The sequence below is a fragment of the Poeciliopsis prolifica genome, unplaced genomic scaffold (genome assembly GCF_027474105.1).
Source record: "Poeciliopsis prolifica strain line A6 unplaced genomic scaffold, Auburn_PproV2 SCAFFOLD017, whole genome shotgun sequence".
NCBI classification, from domain to species: Eukaryota; Metazoa; Chordata; class Actinopteri; order Cyprinodontiformes; family Poeciliidae; genus Poeciliopsis; species Poeciliopsis prolifica.
In genome coordinates this window covers 2,147,569-2,159,804 of record NW_026562392.1, presented here as the reverse complement: position 1 = coordinate 2,159,804, position 12,236 = coordinate 2,147,569, and the positions used below count along the sequence as shown (strand labels likewise).

Sequence of the window (12,236 nt, the reverse complement as noted above, 5' to 3'; positions counted from 1 at the left end):
TGTAGTTTTTATGATTGTATAGATCTACTCTGATTTTCTACTTTCTTTCCCACTTCAGAAAATTAGAATCAAATGTAGATACTGCAGGATGATAAGCTTAAAGAACACACCTTCATATCTGGGATCCTTATGCTCACTTATGCCACAAGATTTCTTTACTTGTACACTAACTGCAGATGGTGAGTCACTAACACCACTTATTTCCTAAAGCTAAAAGTCAGTCTACCTTTAAAGATGGCTACCTCAACTACCCCTTCTGAGATGTCAATGTCTGCAAAAAAATGCTTTCCTAATATTGCTTTTCTTTGTACAGGTAAGGAGACAAGAGCAAAAAGGAGTTCATCCAGATCCTTCAGGCAATGGGGACTCTTCATCGCGCCACAGTGGGACAGGACAAGACAGCGGCTTTGGCAGTGACAGTGCTCGCATTCGCATCGTCCAAATAGAGCAGCAAAGTGGGACCAGCCATCACTGCCTTGCGAGGCCCTCTCGCAAGTCCACCATCACTAAGAACCTTACTTTCATCCCTTTTGACATCTTTCTCACGGCCAGTAAGCTATCTGTTATGACCTACTCTTGTTTGAGTTCCCCAAAAGCTCTCACTACATTGTCTGACACACCAAGCACACCAGAGAAGAAGGAACCTGAGGATAAGGTAAAGAGAAAAGAAGATTAATTAGCTTGTAAACCGTCATAAGCACAGAGTACCGGTATTTAATAATTTTCTGTGATGTTTAGGTGGGAAAGAGCATCCTTAATCACCCTGAGATCATATCGGACTCCCCACCGGTTTCGGCTTCACCAACCCCTGATCAAACCCCAGCTGCCCAGGGTTCACTGGCTGGGCTGACTGCAGATGACATCCTGAACAGCAACACCTCTCAGCCACCTTCTCCACTCATAAAAGGCAGCTTGCTCTCACTTGACGGTCTACCCACTCCAACCCGTTCCTCGGCCCGCCAAGCCCTGGGCGTTACTATAGTGAGGCAGCCAGGGAGACGAGGGACAGGGGATCAGGTGTTGGAACCCCTCTTGTACGTACAGCTTATGCAGCCTTCCGTTCTGCTTAGCTGTCACCATCGAAAGCAAAAGATGGAGCTGTCTGTTTTTGATGTGGCGTTGAGAGGAGTACCTTCTGACTACAAGTGCCAAGGTGAGGGTTTTCTCACAATCACGTCAAAATGTACCAGTTAGAACTTTGCTTTGTGAAGCTTTGACTTACATATTCAGATTTTTGCAAAGATGTGTCATATTGGAAAACATAATTATTTCATGTCAGATAAAAAAATATTTCAGAACAAAGAATTTGCAAAAAGTACTGCTTAAAATGGTTGCAGCACCTTGTTGTAGGGATTTGTGCAGATAGCATTAATTATAGTGTCTTTGTGTATTCTCTAGAGAAAGTAAATCTTTAAATAGCTGTGTTTCCATTACAAATGTGTTCAAAACTTTGTAGATATTTTGCTAGTGTCAAAAATAATTTCAATGAAGATTGCATGTTTGTTCCCTCAATAAGTCATAAAAAAACCTGCCGCACCATCATTTTCCCACCACTTCCTGTCGTCTTCTTCATGTTTTCCGTCAGTGGTAACATCCGGTTGTTGATGCGAAAAAGTGTTTCCATTGCAGTTTTGTGAAATATACTAATTTTAATAGAGCCCAAAATAATAAAAACATATTTCTTCAAAATTGGTGTTTCCATACAGAGAAATTATTTTCTCAATTCCAATTTGCGCAACTATGCAGTGAATGGAAACGCAACAGTGTGCCATTTCCAAAAGACTGGGAGCATTTCTAAATCCAGCATGTTCTCTGTCAGCCGGACTGGAAGCTCAAAACAAAGCAATTTAGTTCAAATAAGTTCAAGTCTTTCTATTGTTTAAGTAGGTAACATTGAATCTGTTTCAACTCAAAGAAAGCATGCATGTTGTAAATTTTACCTTGAATAATTTAGATATAATGATTGGAAAGAAAGATTTAAGAATCTGACCTGCCACTTCCTTGTAAGTTCTAATCAAGCTCAACATGACTTCGACCTTAAACAAGACATTTTTTCCATAACCAAAAGGTTGTTTTTTTTTTTTGGTCTGTTTCTTGTTGTCCAGACCCAGGAAAAACTCTCCCTGAGACCCTGGACTATAACGTCTGCTGGCTGCAGACGGTGGCTGCAGAGGTTGACAGTAAAACAGGTGTGCCTCCTCCTCTGCTCTGCTTCCAGATCAAAGATTTCCTCAACGGACCAGGTGAGGGTCTCACACACTCTTACTTTCTGAACATTCCTGCCAACACGCTGCAATAACTTCACACTTCATCCTATTTTAAGGAAAAAGCTGAAAAGCTGTGCAGCAGATGCGTATAAACCATACCCTGGTGCATCCCATCATCAACTCTACAGAGAGTTAAAATAAATAACACTGATTATTTGAAGGCCATGTCTCCTACAAACCCACATTTCAAAGAGCCAAAAGCATCGACTTGCCCACAGAACCTTTCAATTCCAAGTGAAATGGGATCAAAGATTGATACACCAAGTTCCAGAACCAAAGGGATTACAATGACTCTTGTCGAGTAGCAAGACTGTCTGGAAGTTTGTGTATATCAAGTTGTCTAAATAACACTGAGCATTTTTGGTCACAGGAAATCCGGGATGTGCCTTTCACGTTGATCCACAGGCTACTAGTTCCTGTGCGCCAAATGTGGATGTTTGCATGTGTCAAACTCTCCTTCCATATACGTGGACTTGCTATTTTTAGGCTGATATGATATCCATATGAGCAGATTTTAGCAAAGCCCATTGACCTTAGGGTGTGTTTGACATCCTGCCCAAATACAACTGCAGTGAATAAACGTGCGAATGGGCTTTTGGGGTCTCTGTGAGCGCACCCTTTTCATCCCTGCGAGGGTTTCTTGGAGAGAGTGTGTAGGCGCAGGTCATCCTTCAGCTTGCTGAGCCCACGCCAGATGTTGCAAATACTTACACACTGTCACGGTAACTACAGACAGCACTTGACATATAGACTGTCCTTCTTCCACATTCATACAATCATTGACAGATACTGAGCGTATTTACAGGAAGAGGCTCCAGGGTGAACTCCAGGTGTTACAGATGATGGTTTTAATACAGCACTTGTTTAATAGCTCTTCCGCATGTCTCCTCTCCTTTTGTCAAGTCAGATTCGTAAGCTGTTTCTGTCCACCTGAAATCACACAACATGCATCTCTCAACAGAGCCGAGCGAACATACAGTACGGTCCAAATGTCAATGCGCCAGATGACACAAGCAGCCAAACTACAAGCCCAACTTTGACTTAAATAATAAAGTACATCAGAATTTCAGCAAGTTTTTGTACATGACACACCAGGAGAAGCTGATACAGTTCTGGAAACATCCCAACCAAAGTCACGTTACTAGTAAATCCACCTGCATGTAATTAAATCTCAATACACAGATCCGTTCAATAAGTCAGATTTTTTTTGGCATGTCCATTTATTTCAGGAACTTTATCACAAAGTGAAACACACTATATAGATTAATTACACACAGACGGATGTTTGAAAGCCTTTATTTCTGTCAATTATGATAATTTTCTGCTTGTGTGTAATGACAACATGATATATAAAATTTGAAGAGTACATCAGGCCAATAAAAAAAAACATTGTAATATAGAAATGTAGCCTTAATGGAAGTATGTCTGACACTTGGATGTAAACTTTCTAAACGTACGTGTAATGACAAACGTGATTCATTGTAATGCATATTCTAATTTGTGTGAAGGCCACAGATTTTTAGAGAACGTTAGTGAATAAACATCATCATGAAAACCAGGGAACAGATCAGACAGGTTGTAGAGAAGTTTAATCCCGGGTTAGGTACCGAACATCTCCCACAGGCCCTAAAACAGAAGCAGTCACAGCCACGAAGTTGGGAAAGGAGAGCATATACCTAAGAAGAAAAAAAATGTACTTGTCATCAGCGGGACAGTGACACTCCTCAGAATTGAGGCTGCAGAAGATTTGGGATTGAGGCGAATATTAAGCCATAGCCTACAACCTATCATTAAATGAATAATCAAAGCACATTTAGGTTAAAATGGACCAGTCAAAGGCCAGACCTAGATTCAGGTAAAAGTCCATGGAGAAAATGTAAAAGTCTAGATGTGCAGTGAAAGAGCAAAAGGTGGTTCTGCAAAACATTGACTCATTGGAGTTGCATAGAAATGCACACCACACTTTTCAGACTTTTAAATGTGCAAAAGTTTAACTGTGGAGTGGACAATTTTGTGGTGTGTGCAAAGAGGCAGAAATACTTCTGCAAACTGACTACAGAAGTGATAGTTTAGAACATCAGATGAAATCTCCATTTGTAAGATTCCTTGCTCATTTTCTGGGTAACGTGTAAAATAAAACACATGAAAAAAAAATCTTCCAGGTGTTTGACCTGTCTTAGTGGTACCGTTTAGAAGATAATCAGTCATATTTATTCAGCGAGCACACACACAGACTAACAAGACGGCCCCAAAAGCCTCAGACAGGATCCAGGCTCTCTGTGAGGTTGCCGCAGGTCAGGCTCTGCTGGAAATACCTAAAATTGACCACATATGCTACTGGTTCTCCTTCATCCCCTCAGCCACTTAGTCATGCAAGCACACATCCACATACACATTCTCAACTGTACGTTGTTTAGTCAGATGACTCTCTTGAGGAGATACTTACCCTCTTCAAGGATGATGGAACAAAGGAAGGACTAGATAAAGCTGTGGAAACCATTAACTCTTTGTTGTTGCTCTTTAAAGAAGTCATTGATTCCTGAGTTTCAGGCAGAAGAAAGCTCAGCGCCATGAATCAGGGATCAGTGGTAAAGGGCTTCAGGGGATTGGTTGTTGGAAGAAGCTAATTTAAAGATTCAGGCGACAAATTGAGAGAATAAACGGAAAAGATGTGAAGGACGTTGTTATGTGCCGTCAGCTTTTCCTTCATCTGTCCTCTTCCTTTACAAATGTCCGTGTGTGTTACGTGATGTGTATTTATCATGTTTGGCAGCGCTACTTTAATTCGATAATGCTTCACATTTGATTTATTCCAACCAGGCGCAAACAGAGAGCAGACCGCCATGAGGCCACGTCTTAGTGTGTGTTTACAGCAATATGCTCTCAATTTCAGCGGCATTTATTCTGAAGGACCAATCAAAGCGCTCATTCCAAGGATGCTGAGTGGGAAACACTTGTAACATGTGTACTGTAAACTGGATGGTGTTTTAGTTCCGACCGTCACTCAGCAGCCGCTCATCAAACACACACAGGCACACGCAAACACTCCCATAAACACAGCTAGTACAAACACACACAAGACGGGCAGTTACAGAATTTACCACCAAACATGTGCATTATGTTGATTGAGGTTGACTGAGGTAAAATACTTTCTGAGTATTTTCTTTTCCAACAGAAGCAGGAGTTTAATGATTGATCAGCACAGATGTGCTCAGTGTTTAGTTTTTCTCATCTTCCTCACCTCGGGCCTTTGGACAGGTCAGCATCTGCTTTTCTGCTGACCAAATAGTTTAGCAATTTGACATTTCGAAACTAAATTAGCCTAATTGGAAACACGGCAATTAAAAGAAAAACAATAGTTTGGCTTTTTTTTTTTTTTTTTGGGCCTCATCAAACTTGTATGGAAACACTTTATTCACATCACAAGGGTCACTTGATGGACCAGACGTTGCATGCTGGCACAAACCACGAAGACGACGATGACAAAACGTTGTAGGAGGCTGATGGCAGAGCATGTTTTTTAATGACTCGTCGAGTGAATAAACATATCCACCTGTGATTTTAATTGTGTTTCTTAGTCAATGGAAACACCACAATTGCTAGATAGTAATTTATTTGACATTAGCAGAATATAGACAAAGTTTTTGTAATGGAAACACATTTAGTGTGTGAGTCGTGGAGGTAAGCACTTCCCCCTAGGAGGCCAAAGGTCAGCCATCTCTCTATGAAGACGGAGCAGCTAATAGATTAGCTAGATCAAATTGGAGACATCACTCTGGTGATGTCTCTGCTTCCCATCAGGTAGTTCATGATAATCTTGTCAGTTAATGTATATGCAAGCGTTTGCCCCTCCGTACCATCTAGAACGTCTTTAATGTGAGTCAGATGGCATCTGAGTTGTGTGTCATTGGCCTTATGGGCTGTGATGCTTTCTTTTAACTGTGGGATTCGGCACATACCGCTCCAAATATTATTCCTCATTGCCAAACACAGACATGCGCCTATGCCCTCCACATGTGGGCCCCAGTGTTTCTGGACACATTGCGACTTGTTCCTGACTCAGGTTTTCTGCTGTCAAAAGGAGCGAGCGTGAAAGAACACACAGATAACTCAACTCCAGGCTCACAGTGGAGACTTTTGGAGATGACCCTGCCAAAAAGACACAGGGACCTGGTTTACAGTCATATGTTCAACCTCCCCAAACACACACACATGTCTTTTTGCAGAGGTGTATGCTTGTGTGTTTATGTTTCTGTCAGACCCTGAAGTTCTACTTTCTTCAGCAGTAATAGATGCTGACAACTGAGAAGGCCAGTGTGTGATTCCCTACAGCCTGTTCAAATTAAAGAGTTGTCTTTAAAGACATGTGAACAGCAACACATCTTTCTACCTTTGGTCTGTGTTTTTCTGTTCAGAGTCTCTAACCTGAAATATTAATTCATGTTATGCTGGAAGTTGGTATATGACACTTCTTACTGCTACTAAAGTTCTCACCTCTTATTGGTGGCAAAAGTAAAGCTGAACATAAATACATGTGGGTTTTTTCAGTTTACAGAATATAAACATCATTTTTATTTGGTGTAAAGTATAAAATTAATAAAAATATGTTTTTTAAAAAAATATAGAGTGGTGCAGTCGGTCTGCTCTCACAGGTGAATTTCAGACGGGTCAAACAGGCAACAAATCACTTACCATCACCCTTACGCTGCCTGGGGTTGGGGCAGTTGGGTGCTTTTATTTTTTAAGGTGGGGCAGAAAGGAACTTGGGAAAGGAGGGCAACCAATAATCAGAAGCAGGCCTCAATGTATAGTGAGTCAAGGCTGCTCTGGCCCTGACTGGGTGATCAGAGACATATTTATGTGGTTAGAGGGGGTTGATTAGGTGGCTGCTCAAGGAAAAGTAAGAGATTACAACAAAAAAAAAAACTGTAGACTAGAAAAGAACCAGAATATGAAAAAAGACATAAAAGCAGGACAGAGGAGGAGAGAAAGGTGAGCAGAGGAGCCTAAAATGCTCCACACAAACAGTTGATTTCACCACTGGAAATGTTTCAATTCAATGTACATATATGGAGCTACTTCACAACAAATGTCATCTCATGGCACTTTACAAAAAAAACTAAATCACTGCAATATTATTTCTAGTAAAACTGGTCGTGTGCAGGACTTTGCCCTGCAGATTCCACCAAATATGAATTCACTCCCTTTTGGCAGCCATCCTTTCACCACTTCCACTGAAATAAATTAGATGGATTTCAGTTTTTCTTCGCTTTTTGTGTGTGCTTGCGTGTGCGTGCGGCACTTTTGGCTGTGCTCCACTGTGCACCTTCCCTGGGTTGGAGTCGGACTAAAGGTTTGAACCCCTTAAAACTGTTTAAGTGCCGGTTCCTTTGACGAGACCAACAAAAACAGCTGCGCTTGCTTTCGTCTGCTTCCCCTCTCCCATCATCATAACCAAGTGGAAAAACGCTCTAATGGAAGCGGTGTAAAGCGGCATCGGGTTAATTCCTGCGCCTCCGTAAATTCCAGTCAAGTGTTCTTGAGGGCGAAGTGAAGGATAGAGCAGCGTCTGATTTACGTAGAAGGCACGAAGAAGATATTTTCTCCTGCCGTTCGGCGCTGCCACGTTAGAATGTTACAGTGCGGCTGCCAGGAACTCTGGGTGTGTACTCGCTGGGCTCAGCTCAGCATGCCAACTCGTTGCATGCAGACTTTGTGATCGGAGAAGAGAAGAGCTCAGAGTTTGTTTTACAAGACTTCCCATGGGTTAGATAGCTTTAGATCTGTTCAGAGAGACACTCATGAAGCCTGCCTTGTCTTAAAACCCCCAGATGGATTGTGACCAGTTTATTGTGGGTTTTCCAAATTTGAAGGGAAGGTTGTAAACAGCAAGCCCCCCTATCCCCCCTCCCGCCAATAGTGGATTTATGCTATTTCTGTTCCTGCTTTTACAAACTTTAAAGGGAACTGCTTTTACGCTAAAAAAAAAAAAAGTCAAATGGCTTATCATTAGATTGTTTGCAAGTCATTTGAAACTTCAGTAGTTTCATGGTCTATTTCAGGAGATGTTTATATGTGGTAAAAAAAGAGAGAGAGAGAAAAATCCCTTTTTTTTCCAAATTGAAAGACAGCACAAAGAGATTTGTTTATTACTGAGAGAACATCTTTTTATTACCTTCCCAAAAGCTTCGCTCTCTGTGCTTCCTGGTGGGATTTTTTCAGGACTCAGCAGCACATCATGAACACAAATCAGGATGAGCACAGATAAGCTTCTCTGAAAAGTTCCTGATCAGAAGCTGTCCTTGGGGAAAAAAAAAAAAAAAAAAAAAAAGTTTATTTGCGATGCTTTAATTTTTCCTGTTTCTTTTCAGCGGAGCTAAACGTGGAGTTGTGCCGTCCCCTGAAAATCAGTCCCACTCTGATGAAAATGGAGCAGGCCAAAGCCTACCTGCAGAAGGTCCTGCCAAACTACACATGGGAAAGCTCCAGCAAAACGCCGTCTGCCTTCTCCACTCCTCACTCATCTCCAAAAAAGTCAGCACAGCGAGCCTTTCCCCCCCGATTAGACCCACACCACGAAGCATCAGACCTGGGCAGAGCGAGCCCGGCCACGGCTCTGACCTTCCACAAAATCTCACTGCGCGCAGCACAAATTGTCGTAGTCATGGAGACAGAGGCCTGTCCAATGAAGCCCAGCATTATGGTGTCTGTGTCGGCTATGACATCGTGTCTCACGATGAAGTCAGGGCCTCGGATAGACGGTAAGTAAAAAACACGTTTTATCTCCTTTTCAGTCAAAGCAACAAAGTCTGAAGTAACTCCTCGTTTATTTTTGATAAAAAATTTAACTGTGTAACCCAGGGCTGTCCAAATTTTGTTCATGCACATTTGAGAAATCCCAGGCAAAACACCTGGTTGGACCTAGTCTCACCTCCCAGGACGAAGCTCCTCCTCTGAGCTGCAATTTCCAAGCTTCTGCTTCACAGAGTAGCCCTCCGCTGCACTCCCCCACTCAGCTCCTTCAGACTATCCAGCAGCAGTTAGCACCTGGTGGAACTGCATATCTGCTGAGCTCAATATGGAGCTACTTCTCAGTGAAACACTGATAAAAAATGTTAAGGGTTAAAGAGAAGCCATGTGATGACTTCCTGAAGGCAAGAGAACAAGTGTTTCTTAAAGAGGCAGAGGCCCAATTTCAAGGCGTTAAATTACAGAGTCAGATGATGTATGTAGCATTTTTATAACAACTTGGGTAAATAGATACTTGATTGTGACATATATAACTAGTCAACATACCAGCCAGTCCTGAAATTTGTCCAAACACATCAAGGATATCAAAGGAAAGTTCTTGTTTTGTTGTTCAGATTAGAATGAAAACATTTTCCAAACCAACAAAACAGAAAGGGTTTGAGGAGAAAACTTATAAACTTGTACACCTTTGTTTTATGAAGGACTGTTTTCACGATCTACAAGAAATTGTTCTTTTCTACTTTGTTCCTTGGAACTATTGCATGCTTAAAATTAAATGAAAGATCTACTATAAGATAATTTTTTGCATTTTTAATTGGGGAAAACACTCTGGCTCGCTGGGTGTTTTAACGTTTGGACACCCCTGATCTTTGGTGTGATCTGCTATATTCTGCCTGAATGAACTGCTTCAGTAATACTTTTGAAACGGGGAACACTGGAAAACAATCTCACCTCATACGTCAGAGTCGATCATTTCCGAGTAGCACGCTCAGTAATGCATTAAACTAAGCCTGTGCATGTACCATTTTAGTGTTGTGTCACTCATCTAGTAAGCAGATTAAGTTTCTGAGCCAACAAGAATCCTTCCAGGCCCTTAAAGCATCCTCCCTCACACGGGGTTTGAAAGCACACAGCTGTATACAGCCTCTCAAGCAAAAAGCCATTAGCTTCTAATATGTCTGTCTGCATTTAGTTGAGAGTTGTCTCTGGTGAATCTCTGATAATCAGCCGAGTAGCATGAGTTCAAACTTTCCTCTTGTTGTTGTTTTCTAAAGAATGCTTGATGTGTAATCCTGCTGGGAAGATCCGACGCTCTGTCTTCGACTCACGCAGAAAAAGTTCACAAAACAATCTCCAGTAATGCTTTCAATATTTTCTGGAATATCCATGTTTTTTTGTTTCTTTTTTGTTTGTTTGTTTTTTGGGTTGTTTTTTTTAAACATGTTGTTCGCGAAGCTCTCCTCGGCCAAAAACAAGGTTTGTCTGTAAACAGTAACGTGAGATATTTGTGTTAGTGTTGGATCCCAGGTTGTGGGACTGTGTGGATTTGATTACATCGGTGTGGGTTGCACGGGGATCTCAGAGAGAGCTTTCTGTGCATTAATGTCGGCGTGTGTGAGAGGAAGATGTTTGTTTTGTGTTGGGATGAACCTCTGGCTTCATCAGCGCTGCTATCCAGAAGGCATCACCATGTTTCCATTATGACAATCAGAACTTAATGCTAACGTAAATGAAAAAGCATCCAGTTTCTCAGTCGCCGCCGGGTGTGAGGCTGCTTGCTGCAGCAAATCACCAAGGATTTCTCATTTCTTGGCATGTCTTTCAAATTGAACAGTACGTAGAAATAGAAGCATAAAAGGAGGAATACCAAGTCGACATGCTACATATAGTAGATAACAAGAAACAGTCTGCCTCATCATTTTTGCAAGAAGATGCTTTATACCTCAGTGCTGCTGAGCAAAACATCTCTGGGTTTTTTTTGTTTTTTTTCCCCTCTAGGGGTTCAAGGACAGAGCTGGAGCAGGACTCTTTTAAGAGCCTGCATCTGTTTTACAGATGTTGTTAATATAGGGTTACTCCAGATAAAATGATTGTCAAAAATGTTAATTAAAACCTCAAACAATTTGCAGTTTGTTTACTCAAATCTGCATAACTGCACAGTGACACAATAGCCGGTGCTGCTGCGCCGCTCTGATTTCCACCAGCCTTTCAGCTGTCATCTGTTTTTAAAATGGTGATGATAAAAAAAATGAAATAAATAAAAAAAAAATACAGTTGAGTTTGAATTGTTTTTATTCCAAGCAGTGAAAAGCATTATAGACACTACTCTGCTGACATGAAAGCAGCATGAAATCATCTCTTCTGATGTAAATTTAATCGGTTTACGGCTTTTGGTCTCTTTTGGGCCAGTAGTACTTTTCAAAGTGCTTTGATTTGTGGAGAGTGGAGACAGAATGAACTATATTTTTATGAATATTGTTTGTTTCCATCACTGGAATATAAAAGGAGTCACTTCTGCTAAAGATTTTCCACGTTACCCAGAAACCAGGTTTATTACCATCTCCAGCATCATTCCCCTGGCTCTCGTTTAACATCCTGGTTATTGTTACAGCTAAAAAGAAAGATTAAGTGACTTTCTTCTGATCCAACATTATATCTTAAGGACGTTCCATCACAGACTGGGCTTCTGGATAATATGTCTAACTTACCCACAAGCCACAGAGAGTCCCTTACAAACTGGGGCTAAGACTAAACAATCATTGTTTAGTCTTACAGCACTCTATCCACCTTAAGCTGTGTAGATTGAACCACTTCAAGATTGAGGGGTGTCATGTCGTTTCGTGTCTTCCATGTTTGTATCTAAAATGAAACAGGTCGACAGTGTCAGTGTATCTGTTGTAGTAGCCACAGACCAAAGGCGCAAATAGTTTCTATTCTCTTTACACAATTTGTCATTTCACAAGCTCAAACTTTGTCGTTTATTTGAAGTGTGTGTAATAAACCAAAACAATGTTGTGAGGCAGAAGGGAAAATATTCTTTTCATTTTTTTAACAAGTAAAAATCTAAAAATGTTTGGCATTCATTTCTATACCAACCCCATTTACTCTGATAGCCCATAATTAGATACATCAAAGTACCTTCAGAAGTCATCTTATTGGTAAATATAGTTTAAGTGCAATATCAGTATAAATCCGACCGTTGTGTGTGAAGGTTTGGTA

At 41.1% G+C, this 12,236-nt stretch overlaps 1 protein-coding gene across 2 annotated transcripts in view; it reads left to right on the top strand.

The window, feature by feature from the left end:
• Positions 1-12,236, top strand: part of LOC129367556 (intermembrane lipid transfer protein VPS13B-like) — a 291,895-nt gene that overhangs the window by 198,407 nt on the left and 81,252 nt on the right. For both annotated transcript variants that reach the window (XM_055042090.1, XM_055042091.1), the window contains exons 35-38: positions 314-655; positions 739-1,153; positions 2,106-2,243; positions 8,639-9,028. In XM_055042090.1, coding sequence (XP_054898065.1) covers positions 314-655; positions 739-1,153; positions 2,106-2,243; positions 8,639-9,028 — 1,285 coding nt within the window. The remainder of the gene's footprint in view (positions 1-313; positions 656-738; positions 1,154-2,105; positions 2,244-8,638; positions 9,029-12,236) is intronic.